This window comes from Barbus barbus, assembly GCF_936440315.1.
Source record: "Barbus barbus genome assembly, chromosome: 41".
Classification (NCBI taxonomy): domain Eukaryota; kingdom Metazoa; phylum Chordata; class Actinopteri; order Cypriniformes; family Cyprinidae; genus Barbus; species Barbus barbus.
This window is the reverse complement of record NC_136719.1, coordinates 11,423,437-11,449,803: the sequence shown is the minus strand read 5'-3', so window position 1 is coordinate 11,449,803 and position 26,367 is coordinate 11,423,437. Positions and strand designations below refer to the sequence as shown.

At 39.2% G+C, this 26,367-nt stretch overlaps 1 protein-coding gene across 3 annotated transcripts; it reads left to right on the top strand.

The window, feature by feature from the left end:
- On the top strand, positions 1-24,516 carry LOC306860742 (bcl-2-like protein 1). Of its 3 annotated transcripts, XM_079402613.1 has the most exons (4): positions 68-296; positions 2,480-2,875; positions 2,954-3,184; positions 23,601-24,516. In XM_079402613.1, the coding sequence occupies exons 2-4, from the start codon at positions 2,609-2,611 to the stop codon at positions 23,742-23,744; spliced, it is 642 nt and encodes a 213-aa protein (XP_079258739.1). In that variant the 5' UTR covers positions 68-296; positions 2,480-2,608; the 3' UTR covers positions 23,745-24,516. The 3 variants fall into 3 exon arrangements, with proteins under 3 accessions (XP_079258737.1, XP_079258739.1, XP_079258738.1); XM_079402611.1 differs by having other exon boundaries at positions 1-296; positions 2,480-3,184; XM_079402612.1 differs by lacking the exon at positions 68-296 and adding an exon at positions 967-1,149 and having other exon boundaries at positions 2,480-3,184.
- The last annotated feature ends 1,851 nt before the right edge of the window (positions 24,517-26,367 follow it).

The window sequence follows — 26,367 nt, the reverse complement described above, 5'->3', positions numbered from 1 at the left end:
GGCTCGTCTCAGCGTTTTAAAACATAACTGAATGTTGCTTTTTAAATGATAATAGGCTTTAATTAACGACTTTGGAGTGAGTAAAGTAGTTACTGCATAAGCCAGCATACTCAGTCCACCTCTGATGCATGTGCTGTAATATATGAATAGGCCCTTAGTTTAAGAGCAGCTCTGAAGGGGCGGATCTGAGCCAGCGCTGCTGACAGCGGCTCTACACCGACTGCGCTCTGGTCGAGGAGAAACACGCCGACATCGATCATGCGGGAGATCAGGAATTTGCCTTTCCAAATATCCAAGTAAGTACCAAAGGTCTGCGATGCGTTTTGAAATGGGAGCTTTATCTTTACACCCGCTTCCAAATGATAACGTTTCCCTGTAATGTTACAGCCAGTCCATCTTCCATGACGCTAGCTACACGGCTAACTAGCCGAAGGGGGAAATATTGACGTAGCTGGCTTGGATTTTACAGGAAATGCATTCTTGGTTAGCAAGAACCATCAGTTATATAGGGCTTGTTATTAATTTGCTCTCTTGCTTGCATATGGTGTTTCTCATCACGACTTCAATGCGTGCAGAAATGCATTAAATGTATTGAATTCATTCGTAAATAAAACATAAAGAGGTGTTTGATTTTACTTGCATGCGTAATTCATGTATGCTGACCTTTAAAAGATTAAGAAATGCTATAATAATCTACATCCAGTGTTTCTCCTCCGCATAGACAGGGTGACATTTGGAGAGCTCTCGTCCTCTGCTTGTGCTCAGCGGAAATATATGGCACATAATTATGAATTTGGTCCTTTATGTTCGTTTTCTCGGACTGAAGTGATTCTGTGCGATCGCATCTCTGAAAGTGATATGTCTTGCCCAGCAGAACTGACTGGTTGTTTCCGCTCGGCCTCTGCTGTCGGCCTAGAACTGAGCCTTTATTACGTAATGGTTGGGTAGGCAGCGTGAACGTCATTTAGGTGATCATATCCGATCACAGAGAGCGGAGGTCTGCTTTAAAGAGAAATGTCTAGCACTGGCTCGTTTTTTACCCCACACACAGTATTACTTTTGATCTACCGCAGTTTCTATTTGATATTGCCGCTTAATCTATAACTAACATTCACATAAACTCTCTGGAGCTGAGCTGACTGTGTTCTGGTAAGATGAATGCTCTTTAACTCTCCGTGTTGTCATTATCTTAAACGTTGTCAGTGAGCACGATAACGTGAGATAAAGTAGAAAAATTTAGACGTTAGACTTTGTTTTAGGTAATTTCTAACAAGTTGGTCGATAAAGCCTTTGGTCTAAATGCAAATCTGTATTTTAGCCACTACTGCATGTAGACTTTCCTTTAAGAAAAAAAATAGTTTTTTGAGAACACTAACATAAAACACTGAATGGCTTTGTCTGGGATCATGTATTCATACACGCTCGTTCGCGGTTGTGTGTTGTGCTGTGAGTTGACATTGTGTTTGTAAACACCGCGTGTCTCCTTATTAGAATCTTAAATAATGCTGGAAGTGTCTGCTGATCAATCCAGCGAATCAATAAGTGCGACCACATCATGTACTATATATGTAAATGTTATGTATATTGCATGTGGAATTAAGGATTTGACTCGTATTTTAGAGAATGACAATATGCGTCATATTCAGACAGAGAATTAGTCATTTTTTAAAGTCATTTACAAAAAGAGCAGCCTCTGAAATGGCCATGTGTTGTGCTCTGAGCCTCGTTGCTGTCAGCACGTGTTTGGTTGATCCAGTGTTTCCTGAGAACTTTTCCAAGGAGCTATCAGATTATGTACCACGTGAACACCCCGCGCTCGTGATGTCGTCAAAAAGACAAAATCAGCCAAAAAAAGTCACTTAATCTATTTATTTAATATTACAATTATTTAAAAATCTCTTTACTAGATCTATCTATCCAAATATATTGATTTTCTTGAGCAGACGCTATAATTCCAAAACATTGTATAGATTTGATCTGTAATAACATACATTTATTAATCTGTGCGTTAATTTATATATTAATTTCAGTCTATTCTGTTTAGCAAATACTTTACAAATACATTAAGATTCATTAAGATTAAACAGTTTAAAACCGCTATGAAGCACTTGGGTATCTTTTGTCTGTGACTCTTGACTGGATCTTCTGGCACCACAATCGAGGTCCTTTATAGATTTGTTGAAATGAGGGAATCATAATTCTAGCCACGCTAGCAGTTCTTGCCCCCTGCTGCTTAAAATTCACTCATGTCAAGGTCAGTGTACATTTAGCCATGTCTTGGACAGGAGGAGAGAAGCCATCTGTTCCTTTGATCAAGCCTCTCCATTAAGTAAGAGGGCTTTAGAGGGTGAAAAAAAACTGTTTATCTTCAGTGCCCCTTAACCTCTTCCAAAGTTTCACCCTGAACCCCTCCTCTCCCTGTTTGTGAAAATGATTGCGTATTTACGGATCAATTCATTGCACTGTTGTCTTACCACAGGGTATGAGCCATTGCACCATCCCTGAGCGTCGGCAGAAGCCTGAGAAGGACGCAAGGGTGTGCACTGTGGTCTAAGAACGAGCGAGTGGATATCCAGACATCGGAGAACGACTAGCAACGACGTGAATTATGTCTTACTATAACCGAGAACTGGTGGTATTTTTTATTAAATATAAACTCTCACAGCGGAACTACCCCTACAATCACATTGAATTTACAGAAGACACAAATCGGACTGATGCGGCGGAAGGGAATAATGATGAGGAGGCAGCAGGAACGACGACCCTCGTTAATGGCTCCCTGAACGGAACAAGTACTGCTTCCACTGGGACCCCACCAAGGTCCCCCGCCTCAACCCCCCAGCATCAGACGAATGGGACTGGGGGTCTGAACGCGGTAAAGGAGGCACTTCGCGATTCTGCCAACGAATTTGAGCTGCGTTATTCCCAAGCATTCAACGATCTGTCCTCGCAGCTTCACATCACGCCTGCCACGGCATACCAGAGCTTCGAGAGCGTGATGGATGAGGTGTTCCGCGACGGCGTCAACTGGGGCCGCATCGTGGGACTGTTTGCTTTCGGAGGGGCTCTGTGTGTTGAGTGCGTGGAGAAGGAGATGAGCCCGCTAGTGGGAAGCATCGCGGATTGGATGACCGTCTACCTAGACAACAAAATTCAGCCCTGGATCCAGAGCCAAGGAGGATGGGTGAGTGGAAAGTTGCTTGTATTTTTTTTTTGTTTGTTTTTTTTGTACCATGTTAGCTTTCTTCAGTTTGATTGCAAGCAGCCTCTATGTACGTAACCTGTTCAGGTGTATAGTTTTGAACTATTTCCATCTTAAATTGTCCTGTTGGATCAGAAGATATCTGTTCATTGCATTTAAACCACCCTTGGCCAATCTTTATATAGAAAAACTCTCTTTAAAGGACTCAGCAAAGAGATGATAATTATATAATTTACCAAGCATCATGTTGTTCCAAAACCTGTAAGACTTTGGTTAATCTTCAAAGCACTAATGAAGATATATTTAATGAAATCTGAGAGGTTTCTGTGCCTCCATTGAAAGTCCAGTTAACCAAAAGCTAGCTGGAACATCCAAAAAGGTCATAAAGCTGTTACAAATTGAATCTACATGAATCCAGAAGATCAAGGCTCTTCTAAGTTTTAGTTTCCTGTACTTTCAGTGGAGGTACCGAAAACTCTCCGGTTTCATTAAAAAGATCTTAGTTTTAGTTTTGAAGATTAAGTCCTATGGGTTTGGAACAACATGTGGGTTAGTAAGTGACAGAAATTTACATTTTTGGGTTGTCTATCCTGTTAAGAATTCTGTTGCCATTTGAGATTCAAATACTTCATGAATCTTTTAACAGACTGTAATAGTCCAGGAAAAGTGGATGTTATTGATGAAAGAGCGTGTTTTGCATGGCCAAATCTGCTGGCTCCCTTGGGTCCAGACGGGGCTGTTTTTAGCGCCTGACCTCTCTTGGGCCTGGGTGGGGATTCTGAAGCTCTGTGGAGGGGAAAGGAATGGGAGATAAGATAGCAGAACCACAGCTACTGGTCAGCTGATTATTGATTTCTATAGTCTTAATTGACCGTTCGCAAAACCCGCCCACCCTTAGTTACTGTTGCCATGACCAACAAACAATGCAGTTCTCACACTACACTCATGTTCTCACGCAGTGAAAAATACATCGCAGAGCAAAGAGGAAACTGACAAGACTCAATAAATTCAAACAATAAATACCGTCTTGTGGCTCTTAAATGTTGTGACAGATCACTGTATTGCCTCAGTTCAAACACGTGAACCGATGGTCTTTTCATATTTACTTAAAGCACGAAATGAACATGAATAAACATCAGAAAGTGTTTTATTTCAACCGCGGAACACACCATTTTTCAAGTTTAAGTCCACTGAAGTTAATCTACTCTCCTGTCTGATTTGTGGTTAAGGCTGGAACAGCGGCAGCTACTGGACATGCGCGTTTACATATTTTCCGAGCCAACAATATAACGTGAAACCTATGAAAATGGTTTTAAAAAGTACATAGAGCCATAGTTTCATCACTTCAGAGTGTCGCAGTGACAGTCTTTTTGAAGTAAAGGACCTGTCATAGTTTAATGATTGGGAAGATGACATGAAGCTACGCGAGGTTAACCTGCATTGAAAACAGATGAGCGCACATGTACGTATACAGCTCCCGATCAGGGCGAAGTTCACGGGATTGTGTCCACAGAGTGATAAGAGCACACGTTTTAACATATTTTATTATTTAACTCAGTATTTAACTTAAGCGCTGCAAGCAATCCATACAGCGCCGGACATGACAGGTTTTCTTGTACCAAAACAAGTACTTAAAAGGGATAGCTTAACTCATTGCCATTACCGTGGCAGCCAACAACAGCACATCTTAACCCTCCGCACATTTTTATATTTAGTTATATTGAGAATTTCAATTCAGTCTCTTTTTTTTTTAACCCGTTTTAACGTGTATTTCTACGGAGACAGGACGTAGCTGTCAGGCAAGATGGCGGATAGCAGCAGCGGCACATAATCTCTGCGTTCTTATTGGTCAGATCGCCTGTCAATCAAGCTCTTTGCGAACGGTCTATTCCCAATCGAAACTCTACAGAACGGAGCGGAGACAAGAGTGTGTGGGAGATGAGCACACATGGTTGGGAATGGAGGGGAATGCACATTCTTTTCCCTTTCATCTTTTGTCTTTTTAGTGTTTTCACTTTTTTCTCTCTCTGTTATTTCCCCTCGGTCAGCTGTCCAGTGATGAAAGGTGTGCATGAGTAAAGTCATGTGAAAACCCTTTGTGCTGGTTCTCTTCTTTATGTAGGTTGGACGAGTGGCAGGTAATAGAGGGGTCCTGGCCAAGTCAGTTTTTTTTCTCTTTGTGATCAGGGCTGCGATCTGATTGGGTGAGATATGGAAGTGGATTGTAAAGGTCATTTTTAACAAGGCTGGTTTATTGAATGGTGCAGAGAACAGACTCTAATTGGCAGACTGGTTTTGTTAATGTTGTTTTTTTTTTTTAGTTTAGATGATTATTTTCATTTGTCAATGTGTCATCATCTACAAAATCATGTTTTGTTTTGTTCTAGAGCATGCATTTTTTTTCTTCCCTTGACGTTCCTTTTTTCAATCTTGTGATGTCTTGATTGTACAAAGAATCCGGAACTGTGTAGAACAAACAGTAAAAGTCAACACGTAATTTTATCTACAAATTTGGATCTTGAATCTCTAAGCATGTGACCTTAGGGAATGAGAACTTTAAGGCCCAGTCACAACAATTCTGAAATGTGTAATAAAAAAAAAATTAAGGTTTTCAAACAGGTTTCTCTAACAATCTTGCTGTCTTCATTGTTCAGATAACAATTGTTCGGATAAAAAATATTGACTGAATTTTTTTTTTTATTCAGTCAATATTTCATTTAATATGTCAATGTCATTTAATTTTATCCAGTTTTAAGGACTTACGTTTCATCTCATTTTTGTCTACAAAAATAACATTTAAATTAAGTGTGCAAATTAAACCAAATATTTAAACACGCACATATGTAAATGTCTTTGAAACCTAGATTTTTCTTTAAAAACATTAAATCTTTCATATATTTATCAACAGTATGCTTGTAATTAATTTATTTTATTTTTTTTGCCTCACCTACATTCATTGTCAAAAAAAAACATTTGTTGAACATTTTTGTCAGTAATTTTGTTAACGATATTAACACTGTCAGCTAGAATCTGAAAATTAACCTATGAAAGACTGCAATCTGTGCAGCTTTAGATGCCCACTGTTGAGGACGATGGAAGTGTTGGGCGATTTATTATGCTGCGTTTGAGGAGTTGAATGGCTCTAGAATAGGCTAATGAATGAATTCTTGAGGTTTCACATCCTGAGGCACCCAGCTGCAGTTTTGGTTCATCTTGAGCAGAAATTGTGGGAGTGTGCTCTTTATGTCACTTCCTCAATGGGGAAGGAAAATGAGGTCTGCGTGTCTGACATACAAAAGACAGACGTATATGTGTTACATGAATGTAGGCCGCCTTTCTGCAGACTCCCACTCTACCCTCTTCATCTCCGTCACATTCGGCATCAATTTCAGTCTGAACTTATACAGCGGTTGCCTTTAGGATGCTCTGTCTCAATCAGGCCAGTGGTGTGGCGGCGGGAGGCACGCATAAGCACACATGCACACTCAATTTCACGGATGAACTCTCTCTACTGAGTATTTTACACACATCGACGCATTTTGATGGTGGGTGGGGGGGGGTTCTCGTGTTATTTATTCATCTCAGTTTCTGCTTTGTAGTGAAATTTAAAAGCAGCTGATGTAAGAACCGAAAGGTGTCAGCGGTGATTGTTCTATGCACTGGGACGTCCCCTTGCTGGGGGAGAAGCTGGGAATGCCCATTTCAAGTGTCACTCTCACTCATACTTCTCGTATATTCAAGATTATTTTGTGCATACTTGTTTTCCCCTCCCACATAGCCACAGTTTCAACTACCTTTTTGTGTCATTTTCTTTGCCTACGCAGTTGCTGGCAGCTGTATGATGCAGGTGTATTGCAGTACCTGCATGTCAGGCTGTGTTGTTCTCTCCTGCTCTGGGGAGATCTGCAGTGATACAGTAATAATGCCCAGAGGTGCGGTCACATCAGGTCTTTTTCCTTGTGCATGATCACCATGATGGTTTGAGTTAAAAATCATTAATCATTTATTAACTGCTTGCATCTACAGAAGAATGCATGAGCATGTCATTCAGTTCTAGTATTTTTAAAGAATTGTTGTTTCCTATTCAATAGAGGGACTGGGAAAGGGAATGACTGACGTGAATGAGTCGCCACTACAGGAGTCCTATGCCTGAGAGGGTGGGGATATTACCAATTAGGCTTGAATTATATGTGAATGTGCTCAGGGTAACTGCTTTTGTTCGGATGGGCTTGTACAGGGTAAATTATTTGCAGTCGATGAGAGTTGGAGGGCAAACTAACAATACAGTGGGAGGGAGGATCCACACTTTTTCACTCTTATTACACCTGCTTTGTTCATTACTCCTATTTTAGTGTCTCTGTGTGTGTTGTGGTAGTCCCTCTGAAACCCTCATTAGCGTCCAGCGAGGTTCCTTCACTATCACTCTGCTCCTAACTAGAACAGTGACTTCCAAACACAACCAATCATTAATTGCATACCTCACACACACACACACACCTAGTAGTGATGTGCTCATGCATGCTGATAAACAAAGGCCCGCCTTTAGCACGTTTTAATCACTGTCATCACAACAGAAGTCTTTGTGTGACGTATGGCTGTTACCGAGAGTTTCATCAAACGTATACGTGTGCGAATACAAACACACACATACCGTATGCACACACACGCCCTCGTCCCATTGTCTATCATGTTTGCACAAGGAACACCCACGGGACCACCCCCTACTCCCCATCCTCCATCACTTTTACTTTTACTCCCGCCTCCATCTCATGTCCTTCCTTCCTTTCTTTCTTTTGATTCTGTTTCTTTCTTTCGGTCTATCTCCCCCTCCTTTCCCTCGTTCTCACGTGGGTGGACGTGTTGCAGATCAGACATGCAACAACATGCCCACGTCACCGCCGTTAGTGTCCCCGTTCACCCCTTCATTCTGTCTCGTTCGTTCTGCGTTCATCCGTCCATCCATCATCCCTCCACCTTACTGGTCATCTCTATCGATTTGGCATGCGCGATGGCCATGCGTGTTTGCGACCCGCCTCCCGCAATCATTCGTTAAGCTCCGATACATCAGCGCCGCCCACTCTGCGCCTGTGTGTCGCATGACAGACTATATGTCTGCTTTTGTGCTCCTGGTCAATTGTGTCTGGGTTTGGATCTCTCGTGTCACATTTTAAATGCAATATATGCATTATTGTTCCATTTCATGCATGTTTACACACACGTGCCTCTCATTTACGCGATTATTTCAAGGTATGAGCATGTGATTACCTTAAACAAAGGAGCTGCGGGTGCGCACACACGCACGCATGCAGCGTCCAGGTGAGGAGCTTGGCTGTACACACACTGTGACAGCGGCAGTGGAGACGCTGATCCAGATGTGATGTTATCCTCCATAGACACTGGAACAATCTCATTGTCATCTCATGCTTAAGCTTCAGAAAATGTTTATTTGTTGCTGTTGGCAGTGGCGCTGAACATTGCTATTCTCAAGGTCATAGTTCAGCCCTGACCTTTTGACTCAGTTCATCGCCACAATTTGAAATGTTCTCTTTGTATATTTCACAAGGTGACTTCATTTTTTAACTATATCATGCACATGCCTTTATGTGTGTGCTTGGTTTGTGTGTGGCTGACTGAGTGAAAATGGCAGTAAACAGATGGTGTGATTCAGTCTGTTCCAATAGCCTTGTCACCAGCGAGTGAGAGAGAAAGAGGGGGAAGAGAGATGGAGAAAACGACTAACGCTATGCTAGTTTACTCTTATGTCACAGGCAGGGGGGGAGACGGGGTTCTGGCCTCACCTTCAAGGAAGGTTGGACTGATCCATTCTGCCAGGGTCACGGGGGGGACACGGAGTGTCCCAAACACAGAAATAATTGTTTTGGTCTATGTAGCTGGAATGGTAGAGGTTGGAAATTTAGAATTTTTACAGATTTTGAAAAGGTCGTTCACCTAAAAAAAAAAAAAAAAAAAAAAAAAAAAAAAAAAAAAAGTTTGTCTTTACTTGTTCCAAACCCATGTGACTCTCACCAATCAAGAGCAGCATCAACATTCTTTGAAATTTCTTCTCTTTTCCTCCATTGAGGTTGAAGTTTAAAATAATATAAGGTTGTGTAAATTACAGGGATTTTGTTTTTTTTTGGTGAAACGTCCTTTAAATGCATGCACATGCACAACTAAAGCACATTTTTGTCTGTTAGCAGTGATGTTACTAGTTTCTCTCACCTAAGTGTTTGTGAATACACCTAGTGTATTTTTAGCTAACTTTTCCCACACATTTTTTCTCGTGTTGTTCCAGTGTTTTTGTACACATGCGTGATGTTCAACTCTAGTGGGTTTAGCTTCTTAGCTGAAGCTCCTCTTTGCTAATTAAAAATTTCCACACACACACTTCTCTGTGTGTTGGTCAATGGTGTGGAAGAGTGACCTGCACCTTTAAGCCCAGCTCTGCTAATGCACTTTAGCCAAGATTATCCAGCATCATCGAACCGCACTGCAATTAGCCCCTAATAACACAAATAACGGCCTACTGAAAGGACCCGCTAACCTTTTAGCAGCTCTGTCACCGTTCCACAGAGCAGTGGATCACATCAAGCTCCTTGTCCATTTGACAGAATTACGACTTTAATAAAACAAATGTGCTGTTTTTGTAAAGGGTCATCTGCACTTCACTTTTGCTCCTAATGTGCTGTGCTGAACTGTCTCTTGCAATGCAGAGTGAAGGGGGATTTTTTTGGTGTATGCATTTTATTACTGTACATTTTTTTTTTTTTTATGTAAATCAACTATTTAAGCACTACTTATATAAGCGTGTTTTTACTTTTGAAATGAAGTCATAAAGAGATGGTAGCATTCAAAACCAGAGTAGTACTTTCTCAGGTAGGACTGATAAAGTGGGCTGACTCCAAATGTAAACTCAGTCTGAGTGTGTGATGCCTGGTTGATACCAGATTAGAAACTGGGTAAAGATCAGATCGGCTTCTCGTCTGTGCCACTCTGGACATAAGATGACTGTTGCTCTGCATCAACAGAACTGGCTTATGCTGGAAAATCAGGTCATGAACAATTTCTCCCTCTCTCTTTCTCACTCATTGTTCACCCTGTATGTTTTATATTCTGTCTGGCCCTTTGAGTAAAGCCCCTCTTTTTCTATCTAGCTTTCCCTCATTCCCGTATAGCTTCTAGTTAAAATCAGATTATGTAGAAAAATCTGTAGGATTAGAATCAGCCATGAATAAAAGGCTATGACGATGGAGTCGCAGTGACTGATAAAGTGTGTTGATATCATCTCTAAGTGTCATCACCAGTCATATTGTTGAGTCTCTTTCTAGGTTCCACCTTGTTCTCCTCCTCAAAAATATATTTTCTGCTCTACTAACATCACCACATGGAATTTCAAAAATAATGACTGTTTCGGACAGGATCCTTGAACTATCCTTCACCTGCAAGTGGTCGACAAATGAGCTGAAAATTGTTTGTTTTGGGCAGGTTAGGTTACCACCAACACATAGTTCATTATATTTTTGAGAAGAGGGTGGAGTATTTGTGATTTTTAAAAAGCATGACTATATCTTGGCATCATACATGTACTTGCATGCATGCATGCATGCATGCATGCATGCTCCGTTTCAGCATCATCCAATATGCATAAGTCTTACAGTCTGTTTCTTGACAAATATCCCCAGAGGCTGTGTCTGCCTGTAAGAGCAGGTTTAGGTCAGAGGCTGGTAAATCTGGCTGCATATGTGTGTATCTGTATGTATATGGACATATGTAGTCTGTGTGTGTCCCGACTCATTGGGATTTGGCTGACAGAATGGGAGCTGATGGTGATGTCTCCCCGGTGAGATGCGGAACAGATTGGAGTCTGAGCCCCACTCTCCTGACTCATTAATCTTCTCTTTAATTCATTTACGGTACGCACAAACATGGCCACATTGCCAGGCAAGCACAAAGGACACCTCCCACAGACAGATCCTCCAGATATATGACATAAAATAAAACAGGGAGGTGTGCTGCTCGGATTACTTTGCATGCTGTGATCTGATTGGATGTTTGTGGTCTAAATTTCATTTGGGCCGTGGGTTTAGTAGAGTCTGTTTTGTTGCTCTAATTGTCAGCTAAATTTGAGGCGTGGGGCTTCAGACCCGTGTTATGTTTCAGGTGTCATCACCTCTAAACAGTTACATAATGAAACTCTAATGATGTTTCGGGGCAAAGACTGGAGTAATTGGGGAAAATTGGATGTAGGTGAATAGTTAATAAACTGAGAACAGTTAGTGCGATTACTGTGAATGAGGCAACAGAGTTGCTGGAAAAATAATCTATCCAGGCCAGTGTTGCTGTGGTTTCAAGGTGACTGTACTTTCTGTGCTTGGGGAAACTGATGTTTGGTTTTCATCAAAGGCGCTGCTTCCTGTATTTGGATTACTGAATCGTTAAACGGTTAGAGAACCTTTCCGTTGGTGTCCGTTTTGCCAAACTGTAAGTGTTTAGAAGTGGCTGATATTAGTTTTTTTTTTTTTTTTTATTATTTATTTATTGGTCAACATCATATATTTTATTTTGCTTTATTATCACCATTTTACACAAATTTAAGGACACTGTTAAATGTAATTTTCTCTAACTGTACATTATAATTTGATTTTAGATTATAGTGATACATTTTTAATTTATTCAGTCAAAATAATATATACTTTTAATATCAGCCATAGCATAATAATTACCTTATCATATCAGCTGAAATTTTAAAATGGGTGGATCCATATTTAGAACTTGGTCTTTTGGGCTTAAAAATGTTAAGGTTTGGGTCATTTGAATGAAATAATTATGCAGTTTATGATTGCTTGTCTGTCAGTAAACTTGCTCAACTATATTAGTAGCATTATTTCACGTTGTACATCAGGCAACAAAATTTAGGATTGGCACTTCAATCAGATTGAAAGAGGTGATAAACATCCTTTCAGAAGTGTGAAAAAAATGTATCTTAACCCAGGGATAAATATATCGTTTTAATGAGATTTAAGGTACATAGGAAGCTGGCAGTACCGTTGTGTCTGTACCATTAAAGAGGTGACTCCGAATGAGCTACTCTAACTGTGAACCTCTAAACCCACAGGCCATAAACCAGACAGAGATTCTTGTTCTCTATAAAAAGTGAGAGACTCTCTATAATAAATGTTTGCCTGGCCTGTAGGTGTGTGCTGATGTCATTGACAGCTAAAAGGGTAAATACCAGGCTGACATCAGACATCCCATTTGCTGTAAAACGCCTTCACAGCATCACCCTCTTAGAGTAAGTGAGATCACATTGTTGACCTGACCTGAAGAGATGATGACCATCAGTTTGATCAGAAATTAAGTAACTGCGGCAAACCCAGTCTTTGGCCTTGTTGTTTATTTTGACCCTAAAAATGTTACAATGCAATTTCACCTTCTTAAAAAAAAAACTGACATCCTGTTTGATTTGCAACATTCGTGTTATTCTCAAATGGCCATGACTGTCACATATCCTGCCTTGTGATGCTTTGGGTGGGTTTATTTTGCTTCAGTCCTCTTTTTACCTCTTTTCTTTTTTTTTTTTTTTTGTCTTGCTCTCTCCACCATCTCTGCAGTCGTGGACTGGAAATTTCCGGTTACAGCTTGAAGTCTGAGTGACTCCGCAGAGATTGAGTAAGAAACGGCAAGGCTGGTTGTTGATGCCACACAGTTGGAATGTAATTTTTTTTTTTTTTTTTTTTTTTTTTTTTTTTTTTTTCCTCAAAGCATATTTCCTATCAGCTGATTTCCACACAGGAATGAGGGTGTTCCGCATTCCTCAGCGATCGTGAGGAAATCCTGCTCTTCCGGCCTCTCTGTAATTGTTCTGCTTGGTGCTGGTGTGCGGGCTTCATAGCACAAAAGAATCCCACTGTTTTTCTCTCGTCTCACCACTCAGGCTCAATGCATTTTAAAGAGGTCTGATGGTATCTCAGAGTGAGAGCCTATTTTGGTTTTTCTAGGAAACCTCTTTAAATTCCAGGTTGTCTCATCTGCTGGGAACTCAGCTGCTTTGTTTGGTTGCCAGCCTTGGGCTGTAGATATCCAGGATGAGTTCTTTAAATGGTGGTGCTTCCTAGGTATCGTTATTACTATTGCTTAGGGTTAGAGATTTGAACAAACCCATAATCCTAAGGATTAAACTGTGCAACTCAACCTGCGTTGTTTATGCTTTGGACATCAATAATACCTCAAATGTGGTTTGTTGAGAAGACCATTATTAATGCTATTATTTTTCTAAGTGATCAGACAATTTACATTATTAAATTTGGGGGGAAAGTCCCTCAGAGTTTTACGTTGGCCAAGAGATGGGAGTCATATTGAGGAACCAGTATATCATAGGGAATTGGTTGTGGGGTCTTTTGACTTTGGAAGAGACCAGGGCTCTATCTGAATATGCGTACTTCCTATAATATAAAAAAATTAGTTATGTCTGAATTCACAGTATTCATAAAACAGTAGCCAAAAAGTACCTACTACCTGAATGACCCACTACTTGGGGCAAGATTCTGAAGTGCGCATGGACAATTGTATAGGATATACAATTTCTATATATTCTACTCCTGGGCTGCACCTGAAATCGCATGCTCTCTGACTAGGTATTCCTTTTGAATAAGATGTATGTTCTATATAGCATAAATGTAATAAATAATACGCTTGTGATGTTCTCATTGTAATGTGACCTACAGACGTCAGTTAAGTTGCTTCACTGCCAGTGTCCAATGTACACTTTACAATCCCATGAGTGAAGTGACATACTGCCAAGTATGGTGACCCATACTCGGAATTCGTGCTCTGCATTTAACCCAGTTAAATGCTAGTGAACACACCGTGAACACACACCCGGAGCAGTGGGCAGCCATTTATGCTGCGGCGCCCGGGGAGCAGTTGGGGGTTCGGTGCCTTGCTCAAGGGCACCTCAGTTGTGGTATTGAGGGTGGAGAGAGCGCTGGACATTCACTCCCCCCACCTACAATCCCTGCTGGCCCGAAACTCGAACCCGCAACCTTTGGATTACGAGTCTGACTCTCTAACCATTAGGCCACGACTTGAGGCCATTGGAGAGGAGTTGTGAATGGCAGTGAAGCAACTTAACTGACGTCTGTAGGTCACATTACAATGAGAACATCACAAGCGTATTATTTATTACATTTATGCTATATAGAACATACATCTTATTCAAAAGGAATACCTAGTCAGAAAGCATGCGATTTCAGGTGCAGCCCAGGAGTAGGATATATAGAAATTCTTATGCTCAGTGTAGAGGTTTCAGGTTAAAAAGGTTCTTGTTTTGTTTTTTGTTTGTAGTTTATTTACTCTATAACATGTGTGACCAGGCAGCAAAATAGATTTGTAGTGTGATTTGAGCTAAAGATGCATTTACGAGGCAAGTTAGAAACATTATAATTTAAATGTAGTTTTGACTGACATTTTTTAGAGATTTTCAGCACTGTTCCATTCAGATGTATTAAATGTACAGCTCCTATAACCCTAAATGATTACAGCTGTCTGGGAACTAGGGATGTAATGATTCACTCTCAACTTATGCTTCGATTCACGATTTTCATTTAACGATTCAATTCGATTCACGATTTTACTTTTATTACAAAATGAGATTTAATACAAATTATAAATTAAATGAGTCCTTTTATTATTGCTTGGACAAAATGCTGCACATTTCTTTGTGAAATTGAAATATAGACTATAATATACTAATATAGCACTTGCATATTATTGCTCTTTTGTTGGTTTTGATTGCTTCTATAGACCCTTTTTCTGTTAGTAAACGTTGTGACGTTTTTCTGTTGGCGGAGCTTAGGTGGAGGCAGAAAGATTCCACTGACCGCTTCACTAACGCTAGGTATGAAGTTTGTTAGCTTGTTTTTTTTAACAATTAGTGGAGAAAACCCGATTTTTACCTGCATTTGTAAGATCACTCACTATGCAGAACTGTGATTATTAAAATAAGCTAACTTTAACGGACGAAACCAGATTGGCCGACCTGTACTCACTCAAAGGATGGACGATCTGACAGAATTACGTTACCTCTGGTTGAGAGACTTTCATCTATAGAGAAACCTAACGTGTAGTTAAGAGAAACCCACCTGTGTCTATTCAGTCATTCAAGATTTTTATTTGTCACATACACAATTATACAGAGTATAACCAGCAGTGAAATGTAAGGTATGTGTGTATATATATATATATATATTTCATTTTCAGCAGGCAACTATATTTACAGCTACATGAGAGTGAACTGGGCCAAAATACAGAAAGTAAGTTAAACATTCAATGTGATGGATATATTATTTAAAGATGTATCATGTAATGGGCAAATAGTTATTTTAAAGTATATAACGTAAATCCTGTAAATTATGTTAATTAAGTATACGGTGACATTACAGTACCTTTACAATACTTTACATACATTTAAAGTAAATGAATATTTTCTAGAAATAAAAATTCTAGAAACTAATTTTGAACTTTGTGTTTGATTTATTCTTTCTTACCAAGTTCTTAGAAATTCCAGCCACTATCAATCACAACAATGTATATTACATATAAATCGTCAGTTTGTTGTTTTACACACATGCACACAGACATTTCATACATGACATCGTGAGATGCCTAAGAAATCTTTAGACACGTAACACAAACCATAATCCATAACAACAAAAGACAATACTTTATTTAACCTTTTCTGATAAGAAGTGTGCGCTGCAAATGCGAGCATTTTTGACGATCGTTTCTGTCCAGTCCGCTCGTTTTATCGCGTTTAACCACAGCTGTTGTTGTTGTTTTTTGTCTGGCAGTGGCAGCAAGTATGCGATCAAATTTCAAATTGGAGCCTGTACTACGTCGATTCTGGCACCCAACATCACAAGAAGAATATATTTTAAGCTCCTTATGTGGCCGAATCTGCGCTGGTTTGAATGGGCTGGCTCCAGTTTTCCCTTTGTTTTGCCTCCAGCTACTGCTGTGACGTAATCGTGACGTCAGCACAAAAAGGGTCTATTGTCCTCCTTTTTAAGTCGCTTTGGATAAAAGCATCTGCTAAATAAAATGTAAATGTAAATAACAAAACTAAACTGAAATTTTTAAACAAAACCAAGCGAGAAAAGGCTGAAACAGAAGTATTGATAAGAAAGGTGATGGAGGATGGTGAACCATCACACCCATCCCTCACTAGCTTCTGTACAGACACACCAGTGTTCTCTAATCAGTACAGAAGAGCGGCCACGCTGTGTTTCTGTGAAACGGGTTATGTTCTAAGTGTGTGCATCATCAATCATCTGGCTAAAAACAGAACAAGCTGTTCTAGAAAGCAAGTGACTGGCTTCACAAACGCCATGGCAAGGGTTAAAAGGGTCAGGATGGTGTAACCGTGGAGAAACCCAGTGCTCTGACTCAACCGAACCAAACTGAACTCTCTGTGCGACACTCTCATAATCTCCCAAACACACACACACACACACACACACTCTCTCTCTCTTTCATGAACAAATTGCTCCTCTTCTAACAGGATGAGGCTGGGCTTGATGTAATACACTGATGTCAACAGAGTAGCTCAGTAACTGTATTGTAACTGTTGCGCAATAGTGGTGAGGATGACATTGTGTTTCTGTGGTCTCCTCATCATTCGCCAGTTTATATATCCTTCTAGTACCTCTCCTTCACAGTGTTCCTTTCAGAAACAGAATCGGCCCCTTTCTTGGCCTCTATTTGGATATTAGCCTATGCTAACTAACAAAACGCAGGCACCTTGCACCTGGTTTCACTCTCTCCTGTAGGGCCTGGTTTGTATGTGTTCTTTGTTCAGATAGGGCTATGGAACACGCCTGGCAGTCACTGCTGCCTAGCAGCCGGTACCTCTTGGGAGCGTTCGCACAACCTCAGCGCTGTTTGGAGCCAGTAAAAATTAGGTTTTCTTGACAGATTGTGTTTGTGTACAAATGCGTTCTTGCTCAGTCACACCTACAGTGGATCAGTGGGAGTTTGCGAGTGGATTTGTTTTAAGGTGTTGTTGCAAAGATATACAAAGAGTCACGTTGGTTAATGATCTGTTTAAAAAGCGAGTCACAAATGCTGTCATGATTTACACTGTGTCAGGCATATTACACTGTGTTGTTAGAGACATGTCAGGGCATGTGCTGTACCTGGCTTGGTGGGGTTGGGATTATTAAACCCCTAGATTTTGTGAAAGGGTTAGTTCACCCAAAAATGAAAGTTCTGTCATTAGTTACTCACATGTCATTCCAAACCCATAAGTCTTTAGTTCATTTTCAAGAAATTAAGACAACCTGAGATTTGTCTGTTACTCCATTGAAAGTCTAAACAACTGAAACTTTCTTGCTCTAAAAAGTCTAGAAAAAGATTGTAAAAGAAATCCATATGAATCGCACATCAAGAAAGCACATTTGAGCCTCCGTTTACCATATTCAGTGTGCTCTATGTATTGCACTGATCAATGTTTCTAAAAGCTCAAATTAAAAATGTTCATTATATAAAACAATCGTGTATCTTCAGAAAACTCGGATTAAATCGCTCAATTAATATAGATTAATTTTATGATTTCTTTTGAATTTTTTAAGCGTTAAAGTTTTAGGTAAATGGACTTTCAATTAAATGAAACGTTGAGCTGAACACGGATACAATGTTCACTTTCGATAGTAAACATAAAATGTTGAAAATGCTTGGTGAAATGGAAACTAAGGAACTGAAATTATAGTTGCCTGTTGTTTGCCGGTTAACACACAATGAAGATTATTATGGAATTAGATTGAACATGAAAGAAATTTTATTTGCTTGACACAGAAGCTTATTAGTGTTGTTTACTAAGGCAAGCATGACTGTTGCTTATTTTGGAGATTAAAACAAAGCCCTGCAATGTTTCAGCTGATGATTAGTTCATTAAAGCTTATTATGCATGACACACAGATATTTTGCTTACTCGCTTCAGCATGAAAGATGTTAGCTCAAAAAGTTAGGCCACACCTCCATATCTGCCCCTACTGGATCCACCTATCACATGTACAGCCTGTGCCTGTACTCGATTGCACATATAACACATAAAACACTGTAGGATGTGTGCTGCTGTGTGTTGCACCATAATCTTACTGCCAACAAGCATGCCTTAACATTTCTTAATTTATGACTTGGACTGTAATCAAAGAGTCACATTCTTGTCATACCAATCTACTTTGTTCTCACCTTGTTCTCACGGTTTCACAGACTGATACTCAATGTGTGTGTGCATTAGGCTTGGTTCTGCTTTCAGGTCGTACTGTTAGCATTCCTGCAGGGGTTACTCATGTACCTGTTAAAGGGTGATGCAAATTCATGCTATCTGACTGCATTGATTGCAGCACGCCCTCTCTGTTTGCCATTCACGATGAGGTCAGTGTGGGTCATGTTTAAACTACCTAAGGCGCCTTGACAAAGGCGTGCCTAAGGAAGTGCATAAGAGAAATTATATTACTCTTCACTGTGCATTGACACAGTAGTTCACTTTTGTACTAGATTGTTCTCATAGGATAAGTAAACGTTCTGTGGGATATACAGTACAGTGTGTTGGGTTACTTGCTCATTTTGAGATTGAGATTGTCGTATTGCTGAGTTTTTTTTTTTTGTCACTGCTACAGATAGAAATCAAACATCAAATTATGTGGTTTATATGCAGTTATTTTTCTAAGCAGTCATTTTTTTTTTTTTTAATTTACAGAATTGTATATTGCTATAATTATTAAAAGCAATATAACTATTGGAGAAATTGTAATTATTATTAATGATGTTGTTGATCATAGATTTGTGCATATATGATGTGTTTTTGGGTATCTGTGTCAACCTTAAGTGAAAGTGAGTTGAGGTCTCGGCTTGTGATGTCATGTGCTGCGTCACTGTTTGCGATAACCCCTCTGCTCTGGAACTGCTGGTCTGTTATCAGCCTCCGCCACTCCCATCACCCCTCCCTCACACTTGCGAAATCAATTCCTATGAATTTCATCTTGTTCCTATGTAATTCACTCTGCTTTTTTACTTCATTGCACACATCTATGCAACGGACATCTCTTTGACTACACCTGTCACACATTTCATACCCAAACACTCTCCACCTACTTGACTGTCTCTTACTTCCTTCTCCTCATCCAGCTCTTTCAGGCTCTTTGTCAGTTAAAACAAAGTACCTGTCCTGTCAATAAATTTGACAGCCCCACCCCAGATTAAATAACGAAGGCTTATCAGTTGTATTTAGATTGTCCATTGTCCTTCCATCAGACACCCAAATGACGACATCTAGCTGCTCCTTTTTTGTATCATTGCACATAATATTTTTAGTGCATTGATGTAATGATCAAGAATTCACTATCTCAGATTCTATGAAACATGAGTTTAGTATAGTTGCTAGAATAGATTATTATTCTAGTCGTGGCCTAATGGTTATAGAGTCGGACTCGTAATCGAAAGGTTGCGGGTTCGAGTCCCCGGGCGGCAGGAATTGTAGGTGGGGGGAGTGAATGTCCAGCGCTCTCTCCACCCTCAATACCACGACTGAGGTGCCCTTGAGGCACCGAACCCCCAACTGCTCCCCGGGCGCCGCAGCATGGCTGCCCACTGCTCTGTGTGTGTGTGCATGCATTTGTTCACTACTCACTGCTGTGTGTGTGCACTTGGATGGGTTAAACGCAGAGCACCAATTTCGAGTATGGGTCACCATACTTGACAATACGTCACGACTTTTTTTTTTTTTTTTTTATTATTTAATTATGATTATTAATATGCAGAAATATGGTGACAAAGCACTGGAGCTGTAGCCTAGTGGTTAAAGGGTTAGTTCACCCAAAATAAAAATTCTGTCATTAATTACTCACCCTCAAGTCGTTCCAAACCCATAAGACCTTCGTTCATCTTCAGAACACAAATTAAGACAATTTTGATGAAATCCGAGAGCTCTCAGTTCCTGCATAGACACCAATGCAACTGAAATGTTCCCAGGCCCAGAAATGTAGTAAGGACCATTAAAATAGACCATGTGACATCAGTGGTTGAACCGTAATTTTTAAGCAGCAGTTTTTTTTTTTCTTTTCTTTTTGTGCGCAAAAAAACGACGTGAGGGTGAGTAATTAATGACAGAATTTTTATTTTGGGTGAACTAACCATTTTAACACCTGACCTGCTATGAATATGAAACTATATGCAGAGTTTGAGTCAAGCCTAGGGGTGGGCCGATACAGCCTCAAAATTATATCACAATATTTCAAGAATATTTGCGATAATGATATTTATGATATACAAAAAAAATATGAAACCAACGTTTTATTGGTGATTGCAGCTGGCAGGCAGCAGCATTTATTAGTGCAAACACAATGAAAGGCATTAGATGACAGACTACCTAATTCGAAGTGTAACTCTATTGTCATCAGGTGGCAGAAGCAGCATTATAGTGCTGTTATAGTGCATTAAGTGGAAGGAAGTCCTCAGTGCTTCTTTTTGTTGATAGCAGCAGATTTATAAATATTCTCATTACTAATTTGGGAAGATGCACGTATCACATTGTCACATGCCTTGTAAAAAAATCATAAGTGTTACTGAGCAACTGACCAATACTGTGGTTTCAGTGCAGATTTCCCTCACGCTGTTTGAATGCAATTAATGCGTGTATTAGAAAACAGAACGTTCTACAGTGTATTTAATTGTTTAAGGCCATTTCAAGATTGTAATCATCATACAGTAACCAGCAACAACCACCCCTTTGTCTTCTCGATATGACACTTTTTTTTTTTTTTTTATCATGTAAAAATGTATACCGGTATTATCGTGGACGGTATGATATGGCACACCCCTAGTCAAGCCTGTGTCACAAGACTCACAACTCCTCTTCTTCTCTACATAATTTCTTTTCCATCTCTTGATTGTGCTTTTTGATGAGCGACAGCTGATAATTGGTTAATATATTTGTTTTGCTTGGCTTTATACCAAAGCTTGTTCTACATGTTTTATAATATATTTTTAACTTACGATACGATTAGGGCTGTCGCGACTAGTCGATTATTAAAAATAGTCGACTTCATTTTGCTCGTGTCGACTAACCAGCAAAATACCGGAAGTGGCGCATTTCATGGAGAATCCATAAAACACATTATTAGACTATTTTCCAAGGCTGCATGATATATTAAACACATTTAAAAATCATAATTAAGCATAATTGTGAATTCACAAACGCTATGATTTAATTAAATAATTATATGCGATGCAGTTCTAACACAGTATATGGTCTTTAATTATTTCCATGCGTGTAGGTTAAGCACCTGCGTCTCACAGCGGCTCTGTTCACAGTAGCTCCACAGAAACTGTTATCATTTACATGTGGAGCAACTCAAACTCATCTCTGCATGATGTTGTGAGTTTGGGTTTATTATAACGCAACGTGCGCCATTTCATCAGATTTGTAAGGTAAATCATTTATAAATCTACACAAACAGGAGAATATATCACGGTTTCAAAATAAAAGCTCAAACCCTCACTCTGAGTTTACACTGTTTGATGTCCATATATTCATTTAATTACAGTCGCTATAGCATTTCTGTCCTAAGGAAATGGACGAATATTAAAGATTAAGTGTACGTTTGAATTAAATGGTGCTTGGACAATATTAAACAGTAATGTGTAAAAATAATCGTCAGGCCGTCGGCGCCCCCTGCAGGCCTTTGTTGTAATGCGTAATCTACAATATTTCTATTGTTTAGAATACATTATGTATTTTAACAGTTTTGTTCAATAAAACCATATGATTTCTTGCTTTTTATACTTTATTTGAACTAATTATTACTTCATCATTGCTATTACATATGTACTTTAAGTCATTTTAAAAGCTATTGTTCACTTAAATCCATTTTTATTACCACAAAAAAAAAAAAAAATATATATATATATAATGTATGTATGTATTTATTAATAATTATAGGGCCCTATGAAATCCGTTTTATTTCCAAATTCTTTTTTTATTATTATTAATCAAAAAGCCTGTCTAAATAATTGAGTTTTACAGTTTTATCTGTACCAAATTCTGTTTTCCATTCATTTTCTGGATTCCATTTTAATTGTTCCATTAAATTTTAATAATAAAAAGCAAATCCAATTAATTGATTTTATATTAAAATATATATATATTTTCAGAAATACTGCACATTTACATTTTTCACCTAAATAAATTCTGGTAAATAATATTTCTGGTAAATAAGTGTTTTTTGATTATAATTTCATTATTAGACTAGAACGTGTGGATATGTTGTCGTTCTCACACTATAATACTGATCTTTGATTTCAGTGATCTGGACTATGAGATGGACACTTGCTTCTTGAACTCTATATTACACTTCACTTTTGCTTTAAATAAGTGATAAGTGTTGCGACAGTGCACGTTTTGAACGCGTCGGATGGTTTCATTTAAGTCCTCCACATACTTCTTCCCATATTTTCAAGCTTGTGTAGATAACTAGGGCAAAGGGAAAGACTGGAGGATGACATCAGTCTTCTTGAGTGGAAAACAGGGGGTGGGCGTCTGAGGGTTGTGTGTGTGTATGTTGTAATCGGCTACATGCACAGAATATTTTCGGCATTGCTCTAATACTTTTGACAAAAATGTGATGCCAGTGAAACAAATCATTGTCCCTGAATCCAAAGATCCAAGAGAGAAAGCGTTGAAGAAAAAATGCTGCTGTCCTCACAGAAATTGTCTGGGTTACATGAACGAATACATGTTTATGAGTCATAGCAGATTTTTGCTTTGGTTGAGTTATTTCAGCCTCTGTCTGGAGTTGGTGTGCTCTACTTCTGTGTGTGTTCCCTGAGGAAACAGGTTACGTTATAAAGCCTGAAATCCCCTTTCAGCTTTTCAGATAAAATTGGGCTTGCTACAGAAATTAGGTTAGTGAAGTCTTAGAAACAGGCATGGTAAATCTCGCCCTCTGGTGGTCATGGTATGAACACCGTACACACAAACTTGTCCCAGGAAGGGCAGGATTATTGGAAGGCCTGGGGGGGAGGGGCACTGAAGGAGTTCAACTGTTGGCTGAAATGAGCTTGTCAGTTATTGGATGGTTGAGCATGGTAACATTTTCCTCCTATGAATAGCTTGTGACAATATTTGTTACAGTGCTTGAATGTTACCTTCATTGTACTGCTGATGGGGCTGTGGTAATTGTTTATTTCAAGAAGTTATGATATTTTTAAGTGTTCATTCATGTTAATAATAACTCTTTTATATATGAGTTCATGTTTTCATACAATTTACTGGCTTATGAGTCTGCTCCTATAGAAATAAATCTCATTCTAAGCTGTTTTGTGTGTGTGTGTGTGTGTGCAGGAACACTTCGCAGAGATCTTTGGAAAAGATGCAGCGGCAGAGAGCAGAAAATCACAAGAAAACTTCAAGAAGTGGTTGCTGGCGGGAATGACCTTGCTGACGGGTGTCGTGGTCGGGTCACTCATTGCACAGAAACGCCTGTGAGGATCAGGATAACTGAAGATCCAAATACACCCACTGCTTCATTTAGACCTCCTGCTAACATGAAGGAACTTAAATACATTTGTTTTGGATTTATTTGTTTCCCTTTTATTGCCAAGAAATTTCATGTTTACATCCCACATCCCACCATGTGTAGTGCATCTGTGATGTAATGTCACATGATCCAGACTACGTGAGGGTGCTTTGCTTTTTAGCTGATTAGGATCAAGCTAACCCATGTCTCCTTAAACTCTGTTTAACAAAATGAGAAAAATGACCCAAAAAAAGTCTAGGAAAAGTGACTAAAAAAGAACGTTTGACCAAATCTTCATTCTTTGTGTCTGTAATTATTATTTTTTGTTATTATAAATAATTATTTTCAGCTTTATCATCAGTCTTTAAGTATCCTTATTATTCTCTCATTTTCAAAGAGACTGGCAAAACTGACAAGGATACAAACATTTTATCTTTGAATCTAATTTAAGCTGATTTGTGATTCTTGAGTTAATGACCCAATGAGAGCGAAGAAGTCGAATCCAAACTTAATCAGAACAGAGAGGCACCTTTTGGGCCTGGCACTACATCTGAGGGCCTGCTTCCTCTCTGATCTCTCTATCATTAGAGGACAATGTGGATAACAGATGAAACGTGTGTGTGTGTGTGTGTTTTCTCACAATTATTGTTCTGTTCTTTTTTCCCATGCAAATTTGATGAGGCTTAAATGTGTGTGACTACCTTCATGGACAGGTTTGAAATCCTCTGGAGCATCTAAATTCTAAAAGACCAACAGTTATGACAAATTGTTTTGTTGTGAAAGAAAGTTCTGTATGTTCATTGCAGTTTGATTCATTAAACCTAACTTCAGCTTCAGATGAAACTCTTTATACCTTTTGAGATTGTTGTAACTAGAGCTAGAGGAGACACAGAAACACAAGGAGTGAGCAGGTCACTCCTGATGTATGTGTGGCTACCTTTCACTGTGTACACAGAAAATGTAACACAAAACAGCAGAAAGAAATTAGATTAAACCATATTGCCACAAGAGCGCCCGGTGTCTTGTATGGTCTTGGGAATGAGGATATAACTAGAATACTGGTCTAGCAGTTGTGACAAGCTAATAGTCGTTGAGTTTTTGTTTCATTTCGGTATGAAACGTCATTTGCAGTTGTTTTGTTGGTAAGCAGAAGTTTAAGACTTGCAGCACACTACACTTTACAGAGGCAAGCTAACATGCTAATCTCAGTTTTAGTCCCTTAACATTCACATTTCCAAGTGTAAATGTTACTTCAATGCAGATATGTGAGCATTCTTGGATTTGTTGAGTTGACCCTTGCCGTGTAATGGTCCACATTGTTTTGAATCCTGGCTGACAGACATATATTGGGTCAGATAACATCATGGTGCTGCCGCGAAAAAACAAAACCCATAGTGTTTGACTGAACGTATTTTTTGTAATACTTATATTTAGGCTACATGTTTTTTTTTTTTTTCAAATTCCAATTCTTCATGTTTTTGAAAGCAAAGCTCAGAATAGTTGGGATAAATCTCTCCATCTTCTCCGTCTCCTCACAGCTCCTGATTCCCGCCAAATCTAATTTTAAACGCTTTCCTGTCAGAGCGGTTAAGCTCGAGTGTCAGTCGTGCGCACACCTGCTGCTTTACGCTCGGCTCGTGTCAAACTCGTTAAAGCGCCCGGAGATGTGGAAAAAGGATCTTTAGGCTTCAAACCATCATTAATTGAAATAGGACGTCAAGTTGAATATTCTTCGCCTTTTCCGAGTTGTAATGATTGACGAGCGGGTTAATTCAAACAGAAGCTATGAAAGCTATGGTGGTACAGGTGTGTTTCAAGCCTTGAACCCCGGTTGGAGATCTCGTGGGGAAGCTGAGATCTTTTGGTGTGTCACTCAAAACATACCAATCATAAGCGTAGCGTTCCTTTGAGACCTAACCCAGAAAAGAGACGTCTATAGTGTTCTGCTGATCGTTAAGCAGGTCTGGAATAAAGCTGTTTGGCCTACTCCCTGAAACACTCTCTGAAGAACTATTAAATGAAATTCCCAGAGCTTGAGTGTTTTGTCTTAAAGTCAACATCGAATCAAAATGTGCCCCATTTAGGCCACTAGTACGTTTTATTGTTAATTCATCAATCGGTGTAAATCCAAACAGGGAAAATCGTCTTTTAATCTTCTGATTATAATGTATAATAACGTGCTTTGCTTACTCTTTTCTTGAATACAGTCTTTCTTTAATTTACATAATGATTTAACGCCGTTAATGTAATAAGAAACACACGGCAATGACAATAGATTTGAAAGTCGTTACAAGGATGGGTAACGCGTTACTCTCTCACTGTCACGATTCCAAGTTTCATTCAGAGGTAGGCCTACATCACATTGTGGAAGTAAAATGGGTTGCAAATTTAGCTTCATGTTGACTTCAAGTTTGAAATGAAGAAATTTTACATTTTGACATTCCAATCCAATAACCCGCTTTTAAACGTCGAAGTTGCGAGTGAAGTGTTCAATAACAATGTACAAATTATAGTTGGTGAGTCTCAGCAGATTCAAATTGCCAACATTTACACTCTTTGCTGCTCTGTAGACACTGATTTCACAGAATACAT